This window comes from Clytia hemisphaerica, unplaced genomic scaffold, assembly GCF_902728285.1.
Source record: "Clytia hemisphaerica strain Z4C2 unplaced genomic scaffold, Clytia hemisphaerica genome assembly, whole genome shotgun sequence".
Lineage (NCBI taxonomy): Eukaryota > Metazoa > Cnidaria > Hydrozoa > Leptothecata > Clytiidae > Clytia > Clytia hemisphaerica.
The window spans coordinates 13,526-37,852 of record NW_027103781.1 but is presented as its reverse complement, the minus strand read 5'-3'; the positions used below and the strand labels follow the sequence as shown (position 1 = coordinate 37,852).

The 24,327-nt window shown below is 34.2% G+C and overlaps 1 protein-coding gene across 1 annotated transcript; it reads right to left on the bottom strand.

The window, feature by feature from the left end:
• Positions 1 to 710: 710 nt before the first annotated feature.
• On the bottom strand, positions 711 to 23,854 carry LOC136806201 (tyrosine-protein kinase Fer-like). Its single transcript, XM_067062762.1, has 15 exons — positions 23,579 to 23,854; positions 23,065 to 23,341; positions 22,381 to 22,567; positions 21,957 to 22,094; positions 21,455 to 21,583; positions 20,552 to 20,606; positions 20,397 to 20,470; positions 19,519 to 19,597; positions 18,816 to 18,956; positions 18,259 to 18,420; positions 17,618 to 17,818; positions 10,250 to 10,640; positions 9,296 to 9,526; positions 3,232 to 3,398; positions 711 to 2,003 (listed from the first exon to the last, which is right to left on the bottom strand). Exons 1-15 carry the CDS (start codon positions 23,798 to 23,800, stop codon positions 1,836 to 1,838), a joined length of 2,622 nt encoding a protein of 873 aa, XP_066918863.1. The 5' UTR covers positions 23,801 to 23,854; the 3' UTR covers positions 711 to 1,835.
• Positions 23,855 to 24,327: the final 473 nt, after the last annotated feature.

Below are 24,327 nucleotides of genomic sequence, written 5' to 3'. Positions count from 1 at the left end.
TTGACCCTTTTTAGTTTTTTTTTAAGGTCCATTTTCCAAACCCCCGTTAATAAGGCCCCCCGTTTATTTAATTTGAAAATTTTTTCGAACCCCCCCCCTTTATTCGAACCCCCCCGTTTATTTGGCACCTAAGAGTAAATGCACAGTGCGTGTCTAAAACAGTCAACGATTGACAAACACAGGAAAAATCAACAAAAAAACATCACCGTCATATTTTTGGATAAATTCACAAATTCTTTTTAAATTCTACATAAAATATACACATAATTTCGTATCAAAATTTTAAGAAAGCTAGTACTGGAACTAAATTAGAAACATAATCAAAAATGACCTTATCTGGAATCTAAATAAACGGGATGATTAGTTTAAGTTAAACATATGTATAAATACTAGCGCTTTTTTCATTATCGCGGAGCTTCTTGAACATTATACAGTGGAGTCTACCATAACTCGAATACGAACGATGAAACGCAAATTTGTTCGAGTTATGGAAATTTCGAGTTATGGAGGAAGGTTTATAAGGCATTGTTAACTGAAGGGACGAGAAAACTTGTCCAAGTTAAAAGGAGACATTCGAGTTATAGAGGTTCGATGTAAAGAGTTTCCTTCGTATTAATAAATATACAAAAGGCAACAAAATTTTATATTAGAGAAAGCTCTTCGGTATAACTATTATCAGTGCTAGATCTTGCAGTGTAGATTTTTATTCTTGGATTTTGTAAGATCTATAGCACTGAAGATGGTTATACCTAAAAGCTTTCGCCTAAATGAATAAAATTTTGTTGACTTTTTAATTTAAAACTTATGGAGTGGCTACTTGTAAATTGCAGCATTTGATAAAAATTGAATTCAAATAGCTGCTAAATTGCCTGAATGATATAAAAGTTCCATATCCACTAATCGTCAAAATGAAATTCCAGGCAATATCAAAATCGTTAAACTTAACTTCAAAAGGGGAATGAACGACCCTTTTGTTATAATATAATAATGCGTATAAAATAGAAACAGGTATTTTTTTAAAGAAATATAAAAAATATTGAATTATTTAGAAAAATATAGAAGATATTTACATCATAAACCAGAAAAATAAACTAATTCTTTTTTTCTACAACTAAAAACTAAATGACATATTATCTGGAGCAGTCTGTTCATATTTGCAGTTCCAAGGGTAATAAAATTTGAAATAACTTTTTAACCAAACTTCATATCATATTATTATCAAACTCCGAACCAAATAAAAACATTCCCTCCTGCCTATAAATGATGTGGCCCTTGTCTGAGACACGGAACCCATTAACTTCCGTCAGCAAATTCTGAAATACTGAAACTTTTTTATCTTGTTTAAACAGTATCGTCGTTTGAATGAATGATTTAACAAAACAACAATCAAAACCTATTACCCTGTACGTAAGATAATGACAGGATGTAATTACAGCCAGAGTTAACACTATATGACGGTGATAAGACAATCTAAGGGTTATTGAGTGTAAGAATATAAGATATTCACGATGAACTACCTTAATTAGAAGAACGCTACAAAAAGACTACACTTTCGCAATGGAATCTTCCAGAAAAGAACCGTTCATAGGAAGTGAAAGATATATTGTTGTCCAAGGGTATCGAAAAAATCCTGAAAAACTGCCATGTCCATGGGGTGAATTTGCAATGTCCAGGCGTAGATTTTAGTGTCCAGGGGTCGATTTGATGCTTGTCCAGGGGTAAAACACGTGTCCAGGGGTGAAAAATCGTTATGTCCAGGGGCAGATCCTGGAAAAAAATAATATATCCTCCAACCCCATGAACGAAATTTTTTTCTGGAAGAGCCCAATGGTTCTTTATCTCTTTGTTCTTCTCATATCCTTCAAACTTCGACAAATTTCTTGAAAATTTGGTCGATCTTGTTCTAATTCTAACCAACATAATTTCATTAGTTCATCTACAGATGGAGGCGTTCCCGAGGGCGCATCGAGGCGGTTCCCTTCTTCTACATAACGCTTCGCTTCCTGCAAAAGAAGAATAGCATATATTAGCGTAGGTTCTAAACATCGAAAAATGGCAAACTAAAGGTTTAGAAGAATACTGAATTTTGCACATTTGATATCTACAAAATTTAATTTAATTTTTTGCATTAATGGCATTTATGGTCTTGTTTTGAGTTTTGGGTTTTGGGTTCTGAAACTTTGAAAAATTGCAATGAATAATTTTGATGATGAGGAAAATTTAAACTTTAAAGACCTTCTTAAATAGTTTTCGATGTTGATAATAAAATGATTACTTGTGGATTAAAAGGAGCTTTAAAAGTATTTCTTCATCATTTCAGAAATAACACTAGTCGAAAAATCTTCTCAATTTTTTCTTAGGTGTTGGCCAACTTGTTTTCTCGCGTTGAACATGTTTTCGTTAAAAAGCAGAGTACCATTTAGCGACAAATGATATGGGGGCGGGACCGGGGAAAAACAACAGTACTCTTGTAGGGAGTATTTTCGCATTTTCAAGGGGGAGTTAAAAAGGCCGACATTTAATTTGCGAAAGAGAAATTTGCAATTTAAGTAGGAGGTAATAATTACTGCAAAACACAAAAACAATATACTCATGAGAAAAAATATTTTTCTTTAAACTCGCTAAAGTCGATACCTTATTTCACAAATATTACTAGGCAGGTTTTCGACGGCGCCTTGAAATTTGCACGATCTGAAATTAACACGAATTTTTCTGCCTTTTCAAGGAAAACAACGTAAATTTTATTCGTGTTAATAAAATGACTAGTAATAAATATTCGTGTAATAAGGTATCGTAGATTGTACGATTTTACAATCTCGCAATTTCGTCTCTACTCGCGGAAGTTTTTACGCCTAAAGTAGATCCCAAATAATCATACCCAAAAGCTTTTTCAAAACTACCAACTTTTGAATTTCCTTGGGAAGAATTCCCTCTACAAAAAGAAAAATCTGCTAAAAGCTTATTTCGGTACAATGAAACCTCTATAACTTGAATTAACAGGGGAACACAAATTTGTAGTAAGTAATTTTGAGTAAAGTTTATAAGGAATTGTTATCTGAAAGGACTAGAAAATAAGTTCGAGTTAAGGAAACATTCGAGTTTTAGAGGTTCGAGTTAAAAAGATTCCACCGTACTTAGAGACTTTGGAACTTGCTTGAGGTCGAGCAAATAGCCCTACAGAAGGCTTAAGTAAAGGTCATCATAAATGGAAAAAAATATAAAGCTTCATACGTGGTTTTTCTTATCCGGATACGGTTGTTTACCGCCAGAGAAGATTTCCCATAGGGTGACTCCGAATGACCAGACGTCCGACTTGGAGGTATACCGATTATATCTCCATACTTCCGGTGCTGTCCATTTGAAAGGAATGACTTTGGTTTCTTTCATTGTGTACAAACCTTTGCAAAAATAAACAAGCAACATGCTGAATGGACCTACCTTGATCAATATCAGATAAAAGTAGGTATTCTACATATTTTACTATTGGTATTGAGCAAACACAATAAGTTTTAGAACAATGCAAAAACGTCTGATTTATTTTCTTTTATCATTGTGTAACTTGGTCGTCTTTTTTTGAAAATTTTATGACAAAAAAAAATTTTCCTTAGAAAAATTACTTCAGACACATTTTAAGGTACCTAGCACTCTATCTTTCTGACAAAAATCAGGAAAAACTAATGAAGCAATTTTGCACCAAGTCCAAAAAACCTTATTTTTAGGTAGTTTTTGGCCCAAATTTACCCCAAATTTTTTTTTCAAAATCGGGCTCCGTCACTTATAGGCATTGCTATTTTGTATCATTGTGCAAAAAATGAAAAAAAAAAATAAAATAAAAAGTCGATCCCGAGAAAAGCTGCTAACAGGAAAATGGTAAAACAGAATTTCCCCCAAAAAAGAAAATTCGTATTTTACGACGAAAAAAAATTTTCCGAGAAAAAATTACTTAAGCCAAATTTTAGGGTACCCTGCACTCCATCTTTCTGCCAAAAATCAGGAAAAACTAATGAAGCAATTTTGCACCAAGTCCAAAAAAAGACCTTATTTTTAGGTAGTTTTTGGCCCAAATTTGCGAAAATCCGTATTTGACGACGAAAAAAAATTTTCCGAGAAAAATTATTTCAGCCACATTTTAGGGTGCCTTGCACTCTATCTTTCTGCCAAAAATCAGGAAAAACTAATGAAGCAATTTTGCACAAAGTCCAAAAAACCTTATTTTTAGGTAGTTTTTGGCCCAAATTTGCCCCCCAAAATTTTTTTTCAAAAATCGGGCTCCGTCACTTTTCAGGCATTGCTATTTTGTATCATTGTGCAAAAAATTAAAAAAAAAACTAATGAGCCAATCCCGAGAAAAGCTGCTAACAGGAAAATGGTAAAAGGGAATTTCCCCAAAAAAGCGAAAATCCGTATTTGACGACGAAAAAAAATTTTCCGAGAAAAATTACTTCAGCCACATTTTAGGGTGCATTGCACTCTATCTTTCTGCCAAAAATCAGGAAAAACTGATGAAGCAATTTTGCACAAAGTCCAAAAAACCTTATTTTTAGGTAGTTTTTGGCCCAAATTTGCCCCCAAAAAATTTTTTTCAAAAATCGGGCTCCGTCACTTTTCAGGCATTGCTATTTTGTATCATTGTGCAAAAAATTAAAAAAAACTAATGAGGCAATCCCGAGAAAAGCTGCTAACAGGAAAATGGTAAAAGGGAATTTCCCCAAAAAAGCGAAAATCCGTATTTGACGATGAAAAAAAATTTTCCGAGAAAAATTACTTCAGCCACATTTTAGGGTACCTTGCACTCTATCTTTCTGCCAAAAATCAGGAAAAACTAATGAAGCAATTTTGCACCAAGTCCAAAAAACCTTATTTTTAGGTAGTTTTTGGCCCAAATTTGCCCCCCCAAAATTTTTTTCTCAAAAATCGGGCTCCGTCACTTTTCAGGCATTGCCATTTTGTATCATTGTGCAAAAAATTAAAAAAAACTAATGAGCCAATCCCGAGAAAAGCTTGTAACAGACGAACGGACAACGGTCAAATTAAAGGACCTCCCGGTAGGTCCAAAAATGAAAATCAAGTAAAGATCTTTTGAAAGACTGTACCTGATGGTCCACGACCTTATTATAATGGACCACTTTGGTTTATTTGAATGTGTTCAAGTTTTTGTGAAAAATAGAATATTTTAACCACAGGATTGTGTGGAAAGCTAAATATGCTACAGGATAGCGTCGTGATGGGATGATTTTTTGTGATTTTTTCTTTTTCTGAAATGCCCACTTCGACTATAATGTTTGATTGGAAAGGTACAGAATTTGATATACGAGTCCTTATAATGAGCAGTTCAAATTACATGCCTGAGAGACGCCGTGGTTTTCTATTTTTCTGAAAAATAAACCCAGCGGAATGAGCGATGGACAAATTGGTCTAGGGCTTGATGGTCACAGACCAGTGGTTCCCGGTTCGAAATCTCCACTGCTTTCCATACTCGAAAGCCGACTGGTCGTGAAACCAGTGGAAACAATCGGAAGACTGTATTAAAGGTTTTGTTTTTAAACATAAGTGTTCCCTTTTCATATCAGACACATATTTCATATCATGACAGTGTCTGTATATTGTTATATTATGCGGATATAAGCAAAATATTGTTTTCCTTTTCCTCTTTCTGACCAATCTTTCTCCACATCCATGTCAATGCAATGTGAACAAGCGATACTTTTATGGACCTACCTGGTTATGCATTTAACACCTATATAATTGATATCTACGTGAGCGTGACCATTAAACAATCATTCAGAACACATATAGTGACGATCTATTAAAATCAGTCGCTTGTTTCTTATAAAAAAAACTTTTAGAAACCAAAATTTCATGCTCTTGAAATACTTTTTCATATTCAAGACTTTGTGAGCAAAAAAACATATATCTCATCAAAAAATTGAGTAATTTGGCTAAGCACATTGATGTATGCTTATTAATAGTAACTAGCCGGTACCCGGCGTCGCAGCAAATTTTTTTTCCGTAGACGGGCGGAAATATCTTTAATGGTCGGAAATATCATAGCGCAATGGTCGGAAATATCATTTGATGGTCGGAAATATCTTTAGATGGTCGGAAATATCCCAAACTCTGAAAATTTGAAAATTCAATGGTCGGAAATATCATAGCGTAATGGTCGGAAATATCATTTGATGGTCGGAAATATCTTTTGATGGTCGGAAATATCATTTGATGGTCGGAAATATCCAAAACTCTAAAAATTTGAAAATTTAATGGTCGGAAATATCCCGCGCTTTTAAAAATGCTTCATCAGCAAAAAAAATGTAGACAAAAAAGTACTGGATGCACTGTAAAGGTTCGATTTTGGGAGCCAAATTTTCCGCCGAACAGTCGTTTTCAGATCGAGTGCCCCCCCCCCCCCCCGGGGTAAGGTCTAGAATGGGAGGGTGTCCGGGTAGGGTTAGGACTAGCTTTAGGGTGATTTGAGAGCAGTGGGGGCTAGAGGAGGAAAGGATATACAAAATACAAGAAATAAACAAGAGTCGTGTTTGAATAAAAAGGTCAATACTACTTTCTCTCCCTAAAAAGCTGTCTACGTCTTGTGTAAAATAATGTATAAAACAGTTCTCAGATAGTGTCCAAATAAATTAAAATAAAAAACTACTCTTGTCTGGCACACATAACAAGTTGGCCACACCACACCACCTTTGCTACCATTTTTGTTTACATTTTTTTTGCTGATAAAGCATTTTTAAAAGCGCGGGATATTTCCGACCATTAAATTTTCAAATTTTTAGAGTTTTGGATATTTCCGACCATCAAATGATATTTCCGACCATCAAAAGATATTTCCGACCATCAAATGATATTTCCGACCATTACGCTATGATATTCCCGACCATTAAATTTTCAAATTTTCAGAGTTTGGGATATTTCCGACCATCAAAAGATATTTCCGACCATCAAATGATATTTCCGACCATTGCGCTATGATATTTCCGACCATTAAAGATATTTCCGCCCGTCTACGGAAAAAAAATTTGCGGCGTCGCACGCCGGTTTAGCTGTTTGCTGAACGCATTTAAAGTCCTTTGAGATGTTGGGAAGGTGGCTTAAACACGATGAGCTCAAAATTAAAGGGAAGAATTCTCTTCAAAGTTTGACTCTATCCCTCCCGGGTGACGTATCTTTTAACCATATTTTGAAAAAGATTTTTATGGCAAAAAAGAACACAAAACAGAAAGGGCGTCATTCCCAAATTACACCATACCGGCGACCAGCGACGTCCGAGACGGTTCTGCAATTAGATTTTTTTTCTCGCTTCGCTGAAACATGGCAGTTTGAAAAATCGGAAAATCAAACTTCAGTCCCACTAAGAATAGGAAAAATAGGAAAATTTCAACTTTTTGCCCCCAGAAAGATAGAAATTTGGTCAAATTAGTTCCAAAAAGTGAATTAAAATTCACACAATTTCCCTTGTTTCTTCTACTCTTTATTCTGCTAAGGGTTCGAGGGGCAGGGCCGAAAGTCAGCTCGCAACCATAGTCCCCCCGGAAGGCAGCTAGGACACGCAGACAAAAAAGCGTGATAGATAGCGCAACTTTATGTTGCTTTTTTTTAAATAACTTCGTCATAACTTCAATAAATTTTCAAATTCAACAATGACTTAGATTTACAGCAAAATAATTATCGACATACATGTTTAAAAGTCCCTTTTTACGAAGAAAGAGTTCTAGTTTTTACCGCCTTTTGAATGTATTTTTAATGTTGCTGATGTTCTAACAAACTTGTTATGGTTTTATTTTATATTTGTTCTTTTCTTTAACAGATTCTGTTTAAAAGATTTCTTTTGTTTTGAAAAGAATTCGAATGTCTCAAATCAAATTAGGTCGTTAATTACATTCGAAAACATAAAACAAAAGAAAAGAAAGAAAAAAAAAAAGAAAAAAAAGTCTAAACTATCAATCAAAACAAAGTCTTTATAAAACGGCGCGAATATCGTTAAACAAATTTGTGGAGCAAGAACTAAAAGTTATCTTTTGGAAGAACAAAAATATTGCGTGCAAAAAAGTATAACAGACAAACATACAAAACGACATACAGATTACGGCTATTAATATATAGATTCTTATAGATAAACATGCGTTTTTTGAGCCAACAAAATTGTTTTGAAAAAATCTACTTGAGCCATGTTTTACCTATGATGGTACCCTACTTTCATGCAAAAAAATCAGAAAGAATTAATGATCCAAACCCGTTTTTATTTTTTGAAAGTCGGGCTCCGTCACATTCGAGGGTTTATAGTTATGCATCTTTGTACAAAAAATCATAAAGAATCAAAGAGCCAATCTCGAGAAAAGCTAATACCTAAGTAATTGATAATGTGCTTATAAGCCCTCATGAGCAAAAAAAACATCTATCTTATAAAAAAATTGAGTAATTTAACTAAGAACATTGATGTATGCTTATTAATAGTGATTCTTATAGATAAACATGCGTTTTTTGAGCCAACAAAATTTTTTTGAAAAAATCTGCTTGAGCCATCTTTTACCTATGATGGTACCCTACTTTCATGCAAAAAATCAGAAAAAGTTAATGATCCAATTTTTCACAAAGTCCAAAAAACCCGTCTTTTAGGCCTTTTAGCCGTTTTTTGGCCAAATTTACAACAAAATTTTTTTTTTCGAAAATCCGGCTCCGTCACATTCGAGGGTTTATAGTTAAACATCTTTGTGCAAAAAAATCAGAAAAAACTAATGAGCCAATCTCGAGAAAAGCTGGTAACGAACGCACTAATTAACTAACAAACTAACATGGGTTAATTTATAGGACCTCCACCGGGGTAGGTCCAAAAAGTGAATTAAAATTGATTAGTAGGCAAACGATATCACTCTTAATTAAAAACAAAACCTTTGATGTCATAAAATTACTACTGGGTTATCCATGTCAAATACTCAATCTATCCATCCCAAAGATTGAATCTGATTACAGTAAAGAAATACAGTGAAATCTCGCTAATTCAAACTTCTATTATTCGAATGAATGGGACGAGATGGAGTATTTACAAGCTCTTATTTGATTTGGTTGGTCGTTAACCAGTAATAAAACAATTTGGTTACTTTTTCTAAAGAACGTGTCATTTTTATTATTTCAAATGACCAATTATTAAAGTATCTTATAAAAAATCCATCAAGGGTAAACGCTCATAAAATATTTTCTATTATTCGAATCTCTCTGATATCCGAACAGAGAATTATATTCCCCCTATCGAATTCGAATTAGCGAGAGTCAACTGCAGTGAGCATACCTTCTTCTTCTTCTTCCCTGGACATTCCAAAATCACAAATCTTCACCGTCATATCAAGCTTCACCAGACAGTTTCTAGCAGCTAAATCTCGATGAATGATTTTGTTTCGTTCTAAGAAAGACATTCCATTGGCAACGTCATTCGCCATCTTGATCCGCTGTTGCGGATTCAGACGTACCGATTCTTTGCGAAGGAAGTTCAGCAGATCGCCTTTCTCGCATAGTTCCAATACTAAAGCAAAAGAAATTATAACAGTTATGCCAAATTTGATACTACATTATCGGCCCTTTTTAAGGCCGGCCCTTATTACACAAAAAGCTCAGTTTTTTTCCATTTTTAGCACGGCCCTTATTCAATACACGGGTTTCGAATTAAATTTTTGCTTAGCTTCAGCTTTGATCCCATGTAAATTTGCACGAAAAATATCAAGTAAACAGAACGAAAATTGGCCGTGTATCAAGCAATTTAGCTCATTTTTCCATTTTGACAGACTTTATGGGTCATTATGAAAACAAAAAACATTAAAATAAAAAGTCAATCGTTTAATCATATTTCTTTTATTGAATTTAAAATAGAAAAACATCTTTTGAATGAACACCTGGCTTTCAAAAGAGAAGAAAGGAAATCTATCAACCTTTTATAAGGCATTTCCCCTTATCGCTCCTTTTATTTACTTGATTTTTTCTCTCGCGCCAGATTTAATTCGAAACCCGTGTATTCTGATCCCTTACACACCCTTATTACGCCAATGACGAAAAGAATAACACCAATAAGGACCAGCGTAAAAAGGGCAGAAAATAGGTATATTATAGTCCTCCCCCTATATGATATTTCTTATCACATCTATTTGAATTCCAATCATGATATGAAAATTAGATCCTGTCAGATGTCAATCTTTAGCTAGGAGCACTGACAGATAAGATTTGAAACCTAGTAAATTATCACCACACTTACAAATATAATAAGGGTCCCTGTCTATACAAACACCAATCAATTTGATCAAATTCGGGTGCTGACACGGTTTCATGATTTCTGCTTCTTCAATAAATTTCTGTTTCTGATTTGCTACGTCATCTTTAGGTTTACACGACTTTATAGCGACCGGCATTTTCAGCGGAATCAAATAACCTTTAAAAACTTCTCCAAAATGTCCACTACCGAGAGTTTGGTCTAGCCGTACGTCCGTTTGTTTATAGGTGTACCCATCACCCGGTTTAAATGCAATCCGAATCGGGTTAACTAGGATAACACCGGTTGTTGCTTGAACTATAGATCTTTTTTGATGGTGGTGATCAACCAATTGTGGAATACTTGGAAATGATTCTCCTTCTAGTTTGTACATACCCTTCAAAGTAAGAGAAAAAAAACACATTTAAGATCAAGCAGACCCTTGTTGAGACACCTGTTAACTCTGACACCATAATGAGTAATAAGTATACCAAGGTCTAAAAAAATTTACAAAACCTCCTCGAGTTTTACTCCCGCGTACCTAATAAGCGTCTCCCCGCTGATTAAAATTTTTCGAAATTTTTCCACCCAGGACATTTTTATTCGAACCCCCCGCTTATTGATTTTAGGAAAACGTTTTTGAAAGTTCTCTATGTTGCCCTAATTCTGCTGTATTAGCTTCCTTTTCAATTTTTTTCCACCAAAGACATTTCTTTTCCAACCCCTCCCCCGGGTAATTAAGTTTTGAGAATTTTTCTCCCGCCCCGCTTATTCCAAAGCCCCGGTTTATTAGGTACCCGATAGTAATGTTACAACATGCTTTTTGCTCCGGCCTAGGAGCCTTTAATTCTCTCTTCCGACAATGGTTAAGACATTTTTTGTCTGTTTATCTAATCCGATGATCTATTCCGATTTAACAAAAACGGATCACTGATTCCGATAATACTGTGATTTGATTGGCCGAAAAGTATTTAGAAAAAGATGGCTATCGAAAGTGGACTAGCTGACTGTGTAGCAAATACTGGCAAATCTCAGTGAAAAATCGATCATTTCCATCCTTATTCATGATGTTTTGGACATGATTTATGAGAAGTTTGATGGTGCGTTGTACGTTGTACTGTATACTGAATTCAAATACGTGTGTTTCTCATGATTTTATGCTGTAAAAATGATCTATTTTTGGACTTTTGGTCATTTTTCATGATGATATAATTGGTGGTTGTCCCTTTAGGATTAGGTAGGATTTTCGAACTAGATAATGAAACTTTCAAACACACAGCCATTGATACACAGTATTTCTTGTGGTGTTATGTATGGCTGAAAATGATCCTGTTTTGGACTTTCTTATTGTTGTACTCATCATCGGCTGGCGACCGTTCCTTTTGATTTTTCAAACACAAACCCGACACAGATTTTTTACAAACATATCACTATGAGAATTCAATAAAGGATACTGAAACACACACAGTTCCTGTGTAAATTTTAACAAGATTGGAGAAATTTTCACAGTCAGACAGTGTTATGGCTGAAAATTATCATTTTTGGACTTTGTTGTAATTTCGTCGCGGCTGGTGACCATTCCTTTTGATTTTTCAAACCCGAAACAGATTTTTTACAAACATATCACTATGAGAATTCAGTAAAGGATACTAAAACACAATTCCTGTGTAAATTTGAACAAGATCGGAGAAATTTTCACAGTGTTATAACTGAAAATGATATTTTTTGGACTTTGTCGTAATTTCATTGGCTGGGGCGACCGTTCCTTTTGAAGATTTTTCAAACCCGAAACAGTTTTTTTCCAAATATACCACTATTTATTACATACACACTATTGTACCATTTTATTTGGTTTATCCTACTCTCCCCCAAGTATTATCCCAACAGAAAAAATAATGCTTAGCTAAAAGCCCGTGGCCTCTAATTTAGGCTATTTTTCTCCCCGAAATTTTATCTGGACAATCAAATCAAGAACTTGGAAATATTGACTTCTAAATCTCATTTAGCTCCAATTTTGAACTTTTTAGTCGAGGATGAGTGGGCGGGGGGCGGGGTTGGTTCTTTAGGCAAGAAAGTGCATGTGTAATCACTTAGAAGAGCTAAACTTCCAGCTGGTTTATTTATTCGTTAAGATTATTTCTCGTACTCGCTCTGCAATAAAATTATTACTTTGCTTTCTGATCTGTTCTGATTAGCAGTTTGTGGGCAACGTTCTAACACAACTAACTCAACAAACTCATCTTTCACATCTTTTAATCTCTTAAGCCGGAGCTTCCAGCGCAGCTGGTTTATTTTTTATAAAAAAGACGTGTATGTGTTTGATTGACAGCAGATTTTGGTGCAATTTTTTTTATGTTAGTCGATCACCCCGTTCGAATATTCATTCGGATGAGTCTGGGTGACAGACTTTAAAGGTTTTGCTTTTAAATAAGAGTGATATCGTTTGCTTACTCATCAATTTTAATTCACAAGCTTTTTCACTTTAAATTGACACGGATGTGAAGCAAGATCGGTCAGAAAAAGGAAAAGAACAACAACTCTTTGCTTATATCAGCATAATATAATAATAGCAAGACACTGTCCTGATATGAAATATGTGTCTGATATGAAACGGAAACACTTATGTAAAAATGAAACCTTTAAAGCGGAACGCTAACATTGACATCATCATTTTGAGCGTAGCTGGTTTTTGCCTCTAGTTGTTGCTTTTACCCCCTTTTGAGTTCATTGTTTGGAATAAAGAGCTCATGGCTCGCTGATGTCTCAGTATAGACAGACGACTCACTTTATTCCTTTCTCTCTGTTAGTCTGATAAACAAAAATATTATAATGGACTTGAGAATAATTAACGAGTTCTTTATTTACATTTTTAGCTCTTTTTAGCTCAGCAAAATGAAACGCAGTTTGCATAAAACTTTAAAGTTTTTTTTATTATAGCATCCAAAATTTTTCAAGCCTTCGTTTGTTCTTAACTTTTTAAGTTTCAAGCCTTAAAATGTTTTTAACATGGTTCTTATTTTCACCAATTTCAATAAATCTACAAACAAAATATTCAACATAGTAAAAGAAGAGTCAGGGCAAATTAGGACATTTTTCAAAAACAATGAGCTTGGTGGTTAAGATAAGAATTTCTACGTTGTATTGTGTATGGATGCTCTAAGCTCTAGTTTAGAAGGCCAACTTTCTGCCCTGTCTGTCTCATCTAATTGTTAGAGTAGACCAAAAGTTTGCAGTCAAAATCTTTGCCTGAAAAAAGATTGAAAGAAGTCATTGCATTGACGTCAAAAAAGGCAACTTTATGCTAACATTTATTTACAATTAGAATAAGCAGGGCAAAAAGTGGACCGTCTAAACTATAGCTTAATATTAATAAGGAATGGCATGAGGGGTCAGTTGTTAAATTTGGTCAACTAGATAAAAAACTATGGCCTAAATGCTAAAACATTACTTTTCAAAAAAAGTTAAAATACGGTGAAAAACGAGGGTATTAAATCTTCTTAAATCATAATAAAGAAATTTTTTTATTTTTTTAATCTTTTTTGAAAAGTAATGTTTTAGCATTTAGACAGGGCCGGCGAAACTGGGGGGGCCGGGGGGGGGCCATGGCCCCCCCCACTTTTTTGCTAAGAAAGGCCCGTCGGCGCCAACCATGGTGGCGCCTCCTTAGACACTTACTATTTGGCCCCTCCACTTTCAAAATTGATTCGCCGGCCCTGTTAGACTGTAACTTTTGATCTAGGTGACCAAATTTGACAAATAATTCAAAGAGGGGACTTTTTTCTGGGACACCCGGTATTTTCTAGCCGAGTGCGCTGAAACTCATAAGACGTAGGCGAAAATATGTTGTTCACAGTAATTTTTGGAACTTCAACCTTGTCCGGCTAATATTTGGCCTGGCTTAACAAATGTTAAGTGAGGATGAACAAACTGAAATCAGTCCGAAAATTGGAACTTTTAAAACAAGTTCTTGTACCCCCTGGAAAAATGAAAAACCACTCCCTTAGAGACACCCTGGAAATGTTCGTCCACCCCCTGTATAGATATAAAATGGAATGGCTCATTTTTCAAGCTGAATCGGAGTATTGCACATTACTTTTTTTTATCTAATTCGACCCTTCATTTGCTGAAATTTCGGGTCCTTCGAATTGTTCTTATTTTTTGGTTTTGAGTATCATTCTTCTTAAAGGTTTTGTTTTACATAAGTGTTTCCGTATCACATCAGACAAATATTTCATATCAGGACAGTGTCTGCCTATTGTTATTTTATGCTGATATAAGTAAAAAAATGTTTTTCTTTCCTTTTCCTTAACCAATCTTACTCGACATCGGTGTCAATCCAATGTGAAAAAGCTTGTTAATTAAAATTGATGAGTAAGCAAACGATATCACTCTTATTGAAAAACAATTTAAACCTTTAAGAGTTCTCAAAATAGGACGCAGTATACAGTAAGAGCAAGGCAAAAAAGTACAAAAAGCAAATTAAAGCTATTTATCCCTGAAAGAGGATAACGTGTTGAAACTATAATCAGTGAACTAAATTTTCAAATTTATTGTTTGCTGCAAGAAAGAAAAAGGTAAGCCAGTAATAAAGTATAAAAAGAACTGTTAGAAAGGATGTGGTACAAATTGAAAATAAAAAGCTTAGAGGGAAAAAGTACAAGTAAAGAAGAAAAAACAATTAGAAAGCTTTAAAAAAAAGGAAGAAGAAGAAAATAACAACACAAATTTGCTACCATGAACAACACTACCTCATACAACATGACTGTCAAATTTGCAAGGCCGCCCATCATCCCGCCCATTCACCCGTCATTTCATTTTGTAGGAATATTCTCAACTATCCAAGGCATAACTTTAGTATTACATTTATGTAGCCAATATATCATTTACAAAGCAAATTTGGCTGTAGACAATTTGTATCATTTAATACGATTCCTATCACTGGCATACATACTTGAGATCATTTCAGGATTGGTATATATTGGTGTACGCTCAAGAAAATGTACATTATTCTGCGAGTCGTTTAAATTTCTTACTGTCACTTTTCATTGCATTTCCCTCGCTGTTACCGCCATTATGAGCTTGGACCGTTGGATTGCTATTAAATACCCTTTGAGATATCCTGCATTAGTTTACAAACAAAGACTTAATTATTCACTGCTTGCAGTGAGTGTTTTGATTATTTTAGTGGTATGTCCTGTATACTTTATAGATCTTAATGTAGTAGTAGACTTTACTACACAAAAATACCCAATCAATAATGTTTTGATCCTACTAACAGTCTGGCGTACCGTGATATGTATCATCATTTTAGTTTTGGGTAAACAAGCCGTACGTATCCGTGACCTGAGTGAACGGCGGACTCGGAACATACCAAACTTACACGGTCGAGAAGCTGAAAGATTTGATCTCCTTAGGACACTTAAACGTGGTGTGAAAGATCTGGTTAAATTTAATCTCTACACTTGTATGTTCATTCTACCATGGTCAATGATAACAGTTATTTCAATGGTAGATTCTAATGCTATACCGGTCGCAGTAAATCGGTTGCTATTCTTTGGCTCCAAAACAATGATGTTGTTAGATCCACTTATCTATTTATTCTGTTTTTCAAAGTTTCGACAGTTCTGGAACTGTAGAATACTTTGCGGTAATACAAATACAATAGAACCGGATTTAAACATTGGGAACGACGACAGTCGAAATCAACCCGGGAATGGTGGTGGAAGACGGACAGAGAGAGAGAACGAAAGCGTAGTTTAAGCATTCAAATCTTGGGCCAACATCTATTTCTTATTTTTTTTCAAGGGAATAAAAATCAAGAATTTTGAACCAAATTTTATGGTTGGCATCCAGTAACGCAAAGAAAAAATTGTTTACGTGTCACCGTGCTAAAATTCGGTATTATTTTCTTCGACCTGTTAGAAAAACCAAAGTCTGCTAAATTTTAGCCACACTGGTCTCAAAAATCATTTTGTCTTGATTTTTTACAATACAGTTGACTCTCGCTTATTCAAACTTCTTTTATTTGAATCTTTCTATAATTCGAAATTAAAAATGTTATCGTGGTGCTTGCAATCTAGGTCATATATTCTTTATTTTTTCCCATTCTCAAAATGAAATTATTAATTATTAATTCTGTTAATTTGAGATTGATAATAAAGTACACGCTTTACCAGAATTTTCTGGCTCAATCCTCAGGTATTCTTTCAGAACTTCTGGTCTCGATTGTTCCTGAATTTTAAGTTACATCCAGGGCCTAATAAAAGCCCAAACCCCGATTTCTGAAGTATCATTTCAAGGCCGAAATCCTCGGAACTAAGGCCCCCTGTTTATTCAAATTTAAATAATCTTGATTTATTTCTAAGGATCAAAAGAACTATTATTATCGTCTATGGTTGTTTTCACACTGAGTTTTCACACAAGTTTCAAGCTAATGGCCTTAACGTTTCTAAATCATAAAAATGTTTTGTTGATAGAATGATGAAAGTCTAGAGGAGAAGAATTTTTACTACTTCTTGCTGATGTACGTGAAACGTTCAAGCGAAAGCATTAATTCCCTTTGTTACTTTGGCGTAGGCTTGAAGCAGCTTGTAACAATGTTGTAAGAATAAGTTTAAGTTACCAGACGGTTCAAAATACAACAAATTCACGTTGATATACCGACTTCAAGGATTGCCTTCTCACTGATAAAAGTATTGTTTTACCATCATATCAACACAAAATCATAGTTTTAATTTGCTTGGAATTCGCTTGAAACACGATTACGCAATCGTGCAATTCTTTGTTCCCATATTTTCAAGCAACTTTCAAGCAACAGTGTCGCAGGGTTGCCACTATTTTGTTTTGATCAAAATTTAGGAGAATTTAGTAGATTTTAGGTGATTTTCAACTATATTTTTAGGAGAAACTGAAAATTACGGGGAAAAAATTTAGGAGTTTTGAGGAGATTTTCACACTTTTTAAAAGAATTTTAGGATTTTTGAGGAGAAAATTCTACAAAATTTTCATAACTTCCAATGTTTTTAAAGACCTTTAAGCATACAGAGTGAAATGCTTTTGTCAACAATCATGTATGCCATGAATAGGATCATTTTAGCAATGAAAATTTGATAATCAGAGTAAATTGAATTTTTGAAAACTTGGTAAAATATTTTTTAGGAGATTTTAGGAGAAAGTATTCAAAATTTCAACTTCCTAAGGAGATTTGAGGAGATTTTAGGAGACTTTTCAAAATTTAGGAGAATTTAGGATTTTTTAGGAGGCGTGGCAACCCTGAGTGTGATACACCCTAACTCATGACACCAAACAGGTTAAAAATAATTTGGAACTTGCAAAATTTAAGTCGAAAGTAATTAAGAAGACAAATAATCTTACGTCGTCAGCTTTTAAAATGAAGTGTTTAGTTTGACCACGCCATAACACACTCAATACGTAATCAGCCGAACTGCCGGATTTCTCACGCACGATAAAATCTCCGTCACATTTCAATAACCGTGTCACCGTGCTCCGATCCACGCTACCGTGAAAGTAATCACACTGCGCCAACGTTTTCGGTCCTCCACCGCTACTTTCAGGCTGAAAAAAAAAAACAAAAAACTTCTAAATGAGGCCGATTATTTAGTCAAATTCAATTGACCTTTTCATAGAATTACGTTACGAACAACACTTACCTCATTTTCAAAAATATTGTTATGATGGTAATTGATCTCCATCGATTGAAGTTTAGTTTTTCTGCCAAAAATTAATCCGATTTGCTTTAGTGTCAGAAAATTGACTCCGAAATTCTCGAAATAAAATTCCCGCGAAAAATTAAATCCAGCGAGACGCAAATATCAAATTTTGCTTGTAAATTAGTCATTTTAAAACATGAAAATATAAAATAGGAAAAATCAAATTCAGCCAATCAAATCAGTGTCTATGCTTCAGTCAGTAATGAAATGATATATTCTATATTACTCAATAACGCTGGAAATAAGTTAATATGGCTAAAGAAACTGGAAAATTTACACACTTACATCATCGTAATCACCCTCAGTATCAGAGCTGACAGACGGCGACGGTGGCCGTGGTTTGACAGGAACTTTGGGCGGTGAGGTCAACGATTTACGACGGAAATTTTTCGCCAATGTTCTTGGTAACGTTGAAGAACGAGCTTTGCGTTCGGGTGGGTCGGAACGCTGAATAAATGAAGAAAAAAAATCATAATTTGTAACAACACGAAGTAACAATTTTACTGACCAAAGCCGATAGTTTCAACCTAAAAACGAAAGAAAACGTACATTTGTGTTTTTTTAATTTAAAATGGCACCATTCAGTGAGATATTCACCCGATCCTTAGTAAGAACTTCGCCCTCTGAACCTCCAACAGGGCTTTTCCCTTGACTCAGGGGTCTTAAAGCACTTCCCAGACCCCCAGCTTCATCAATGCACAGCTTCAATGAGCGGATTCCCTTTCAGGTATATAATTAGAAACTCAATCTAAGTTTACATAAACGGAGCTCAAAATTCTTAGAAAAATCCCTGAAAGTCTATTATATTCGCAGCTATAAGAACAATATAAAAAATGACTGACTTCGTTACTAACACCAGCAGCTGTGGAATTAAGCGAAGTATTTGATTTTGACGAGGATGGCCGTGGTGGTGAAAGATCGATGTAAGGTTGCTTAGGATTTGATTCTCGACTCAATGCATCCTCTATACTATCAAATTGAACCTAAAATGAATGATAAAAGTTGGATATCTCTAGTATTCGTAGAACTTGCACATTGTGTCTAAGAAGAAGTGATCAACTTTTTTTATTCATACAATGAAAAATTCCTTACAGTTCATTTAACCCTAAATGAAAAACCTGCTAGGACGGTTTTTCAAACATCAAACATAATCCAGAAATTTCCAGGCCTAAATGCCACCTTGTACATTCCCAAGTACATGAATGGGAGTTATAATCACAAAAGAGTCTTTTTCAATCCAAGGCATTTTAAATTCTCAAGTCAATTGTGACTTGTATGTTAGAAGGGAAGGTTCAGCAATTGACAAATTCTACTTCGAAATAAAGTAGAAATTATGTGCCCCACTTTATTTAGGGACTCCCTCCCAAGTTGAAAGGAAAGACGAAAGAAGAAAGGGGAACAAGGATCGGTCCTAAAGTATTAGAATCAACAAACGGTCGATTGAATTGCTTTCAATTTTAGAAAAGGATATACAGGGCTAAAGGGAGTGGCATTATAATTGAATGCTTATTTTGAGACGTCCTCAAGATCCAGCAAATTAATTACCTTGGTACAAGCGAATTTACACTCCGTTTCTTTCAATTCTATGAGCTTTTGTTGACATAATGAATATTGCAGTATTGTACTGAAATGGAAACAGGAGATTTTACAGGATTTTATAATGTTTTCGTTTTTGAAGATGAAAATTGAAATAAAAAGTCTCAGTATTTAGAATTCAAAGGAGAATGTGGTCACGAAATAGTTGCTGTAATACGTTTTGACTCTCTCTCTAATTCGATTTTCAAGGGACCAAGAATTTTCTTCGAATTAGAGAAAGATTCAAATTACAGAAAAAACACGTCAAAAAGACAATTTTTAATGACTTCATTATTGAAAAAAGGCGATAATTTCGATTAACTTACTCCAGTCAAAATTTGGTGTTGATTGCATTAATAGAATTGAAGTTATCGCCGTTTTTCAATAATGACGTCATTTGAATCTTACTCACGACGTGTTTTTTATGTATTTTATAACGTCAAAATCAGTTTTTCACCGATATCTTCAGATTGACTTAATGCAAATTTTTGACCCAGCACTTTTCGAAATCCTCTTGTTGATACGATTGTTTTGAGTTATATGAGAGTTAAGGAATAATGCACCGCTTGTGCGCGTCACGCAAAATATATTTGGGACATGCCTTAACTCACCCGAGAAGTATTTCATGCTAATTTCTAGCTGAAAGGAACCAATATTCGAATGATTATTGAATAAACTTTCGATTAGTATAGGTTCGATTTAGAGAGAGTTGACTGTAGTTTCAAATTGCATGCACAAGTAAGTAAAAGTTAATAACTTAACGTTGATTGGTTGCAGGACTTGCAGTGACAAAACTCAAGAGGTCATTTGGAAATTGCAGTGATAGTATCTGACAAAATTTGACAAACCTGTATTGTGTATTGTTATTATCTTCATTGGCCATTTTCCTTAATTTCTTGTTTTCCTCTTCTAACTGTGATTTCTATGAGAGAAAAAAAGTTCATCTTCACTTCATCTTTTCTCAAAAAAGCTTTTTTGTCAATGAAAATCATTCAAAACTTACTTTTTTTACCAGGTCATCTAAATATATAGAATTGTCCTGCTCTAAATCCATTTTCCTAAAAGAAATAAGAGAGACATTTTGGAGTTTAAAAGTTAATTTAAAGATTGTTGTTAAGGTAAAAGGGATTTGGTTTTTCCTAATTGTGGGGAGACACTAAAACTAGCAAAAACTCATACTCGTATTTCTGAAGATACTGCTTGTTAAAAATAATATCAAGTCATTATAATAAAGGAACACGGCGATCTTTAGAGTAATGTTTAAAAATCGGGGAAACCGAAAGTTTTTTAACGGCCCCATTTTTTGAGTCAATAATGCCCATACGTAAAACTATTTGAAAACAAATTTTTTTTTGATAAAAACTTTTCAAAATTGGGAAATTTTTGAAAAGTTTAATTTTAGATCCCTCAAAATCCAGCTTTATCCCGCTTTAGATCCCTCAAAATTGGAATCAACTTAATTCCCGATTGGGAAGGGCTAAAGTTCTCAAATTTTCACTGGATATTCGTTTTTATCTTCCCTATCGGATAAAAGAAGGATTCTGTCGTTAAATATCGTGAATTTTTCTTTACGACCAAATAAGAGCATTTTTTTAATCCGATAAATCCGATTACAGATCGCCGTGGAAGAAAAAATCAAATTTGAAACAAGACGAAAGTAATATCTTTCTACAAAAACCTAACCATCATAGTCACCGATATCATTTGGAAAATGATTTAATGAGATTTATCAAATTCCTGTAAGTTCCAGGTCCACCAACAAAAGACAATCAACTGGTAGAAACCCAGTAGTTAAACAGTAGTTAAACAGAACTACTGAATTGACTAAGAGCCCTGTGAGAATCAGTTTTTTGAAAAAGGTTGCAGAAATAATGACATTGGGGTGACAATATAAATTAAAACTCACTTATTGATCAGTTGATCATGAGTCAGATCATTCACAGCCAACATGTCATCTGTCAACCCACTTGTAGCATTTGAATCTTCGATTAATTTGGTGTCAAATAAGTGGGGAAACAATGGCTTCTTGCTTTTTCTGAGAAAAAGAGAGTTTGAAATAGTTGTATGAAGAAAGAAATTTATTTTCTAATTTGAAGATGTAGGTGGCAGAGCAGCATACACATATGCAAACTGACCCTAGATTGAAGTAGCCATCAGTCACCTTTTGAACCATAAAAAAGCTTGTGACCTGTAAGCCCAGAAAATTATTAGACACAAGCATATCCACTGGAATTCTATGAAAGACTACTCGTGGAGCCTGTCACCCGATATATGAATATAATAGATAATTTTCACGATACAAAAATAAATCTGCTTTCAGTTTTGGCCATTCAAAATACCCTGGTTTCCAGTGGTTTATAAACAAAAAAACATAAAAATTAATATAATTTGATATCAATAAGTTTTACTTATTCACAGCTATAAAATGTTTGAATTCTGTTGCAGGTGACACCAAATCTATTGTTTGTCGCAGCTCATTTTCAGATGTCATGAATTCTTCTCGACTCCAACTTGAGTTATCCACTATTTCTAGGAATATATCTTTCCTGAAATTGAAAATTATTAAAATGGTCTTTGAAAATGCTACACACAGCAAATAAATTTAATGGAATAGTTAGAAACAAGATGAATGCGACATGTGGTTCTGTGGTTTTGAATTTTTCATTCTCCAAAGCTTAAAAGTAAATATTTTATTCAGGACAAGAAAGGCTGCGATATTGATATATTCTTTGATAAATAGTAGTATTGTCACACTATTAATCAACATTTTAGACTAAACATAAGATACCAAAATTAATAAGAGCAGGTAGTATTTTTATTCTATATACTTACCATACTTTCAAGTATTTTGTTTCAATTTCTTGTGCTGTGTCCAATATATGGGGATTTAGTTCATATACTTTATGGTTCTGATGTATATTGAGTAATTTGATGGACAAAAAATACAAGTTGTGATTCATGTGAAGTTTCCTTGAAGCATCATCAAAACGCTCCTTGCCTTTTTGCCAGTCCCTTTGACCTGGAAAAAAAATTTAAAATTATTTGAAGCTTAACAGATGAACATTGCATGAAAACATCTTTCATTTTTATTGCTGTGCTGACAAAGATAAATCAGACACTTTTGTATTTTGAAACAAAAATTTTTAATAATAATAGCATGACGAAAAAAAATTTCCCTTTACTGTTTTTTCTTTTTGTAAAAAATTTCAATAAAGATAGAATAATTATCTCCAGAAAATGTCAAAATGCTAGTTTTTCTGGCATACCAAGCATTCATTAAATCTTTTTAAATTTAGGAGGGGCCGGCGTTTATTGGGTGTTTAAAAAGAAAGCGTTCATTGAATAATTCAGAACTGAGGTCACTTTAGTATTGTGTAAATTGGAACCTTATTTTGTTTTTCATTATTATTTGAGTATAAATACATCACATCAGGGGTGTAGAAACAGGTTAAAATCAGTTCGAATAGGGGGGGGGAGAGTTTAAAAGTAAGGGCGTTTATTCGAAGTAACACAAACTTTTATTTTTCTTGTAAAGGTCATCCAATTTATCTTTCAGTTTTCCTGCTTCTTTCAAAGCAACTTGATAGGAAGCTTGCAAGCGGTCAGCTTCTCCATTACTTCTCAAATACTCAGCTTCAATTTTTAATTTTTGTTGTTGGAATTTATCAGCAGTGTCTTTCTTTCTTGCCCTTAGATTCTTGATGCTCTGCTGGGTGCTCCCACCAAGATTCTTTGCGTTGTTCATTATTGTAATAGCTTTATTCTCAGACTCTGTTAAGTAAGTGCGCCAGGCCTAAAGCACAAAAATAGTGGAAAGTAGTCACTAAAATACAATGTGTGATATCAAAAATAGGTGATAAAATCTCACCACTTTTGGCTCAGACACAGAAAACTACAAGTCATTGAATTTATTTAATAAATTTAATTAATGAATATTTTCAAGTAAAGTTAAAATAAGAAATCTAAAACATCTGCAACTGCTTGCAAGATAGATTGAAAGAACCAGTAATACAAATTTCACAAAAAATACCTTTTCAACTTGACTACCCTCTGTATGTGGATCAGATTCCCCAATTTTGATTTTCTCATGCAGTTTGGCTAACTTTTCACCATATTCATAGTCTAAAGCAGCTCTTTTTTCTGTGTAACTCTCCATTTCTTGAAGAATTTTGACTTCTGCAAGCATCAATTTGTAAACCAAATCAGGTGCATCTTTGCCTGTCAACTGCTCTGAAAACCTCCTGTCTCCCATTTTTCCTTGTTTTAGTTACATTATCACACCATTTTGATACATTTGTTTTATTCCTCTAAGGACAAAAAGTTTGAATGCAAGAATTTTATACAATGATCACATTTCTGTCTCAAGCTTCTTTTTTCATTTGCTGAGGGCCAGTAATTCACTGACCCATACACACTTTTTCTTTTATGAGAATAACTTCTATAAGAATATCAGGGTGAGATTTCGGGTTTAAAACAATAGGCCCATTGTTTAGAACAATAGAAAAATACTACAAGCAGCTTTTTACAGGTTAAGAGTAATTTGTTATTCAATAGACCGCATTCTCCCAAACGACTACAGTATGGTCGTCCGTAAAAAAAGCTTGGCAAAAATAATTACTGTTTGAAAGACTCAGCATCTTGGCGAGAATAACTTTTTGTAGAGTTTATGTCAATTAAAGAATTCATGATATGCACCACTGGAGAGTCTTCTGAAAACTTTTAAAATTTTCCACCCAATACATCACTTAAACAATAGAAAAAGTGACGTATTGGGTGGAA

Coding starts and splice junctions, on each gene's coding strand:
- LOC136806201 (XM_067062762.1), bottom strand. CDS start 23,800: ATGGGAGACAGGAGGTTTTCAGAGCAGTTGACAGGCAAAGATGCACCT. Junction 21,584..21,956: donor CATTTTATAGCTGTGAATAA/GTAAAACTTATT, acceptor TCTTTTTCTCAG/AAAAAGCAAGAAGCCATTGT. Junction 2,004..3,231: donor ATCCGGATAAGAAAAACCAC/GTATGAAGCTTT, acceptor CTTCTTTTGCAG/GAAGCGAAGCGTTATGTAGA.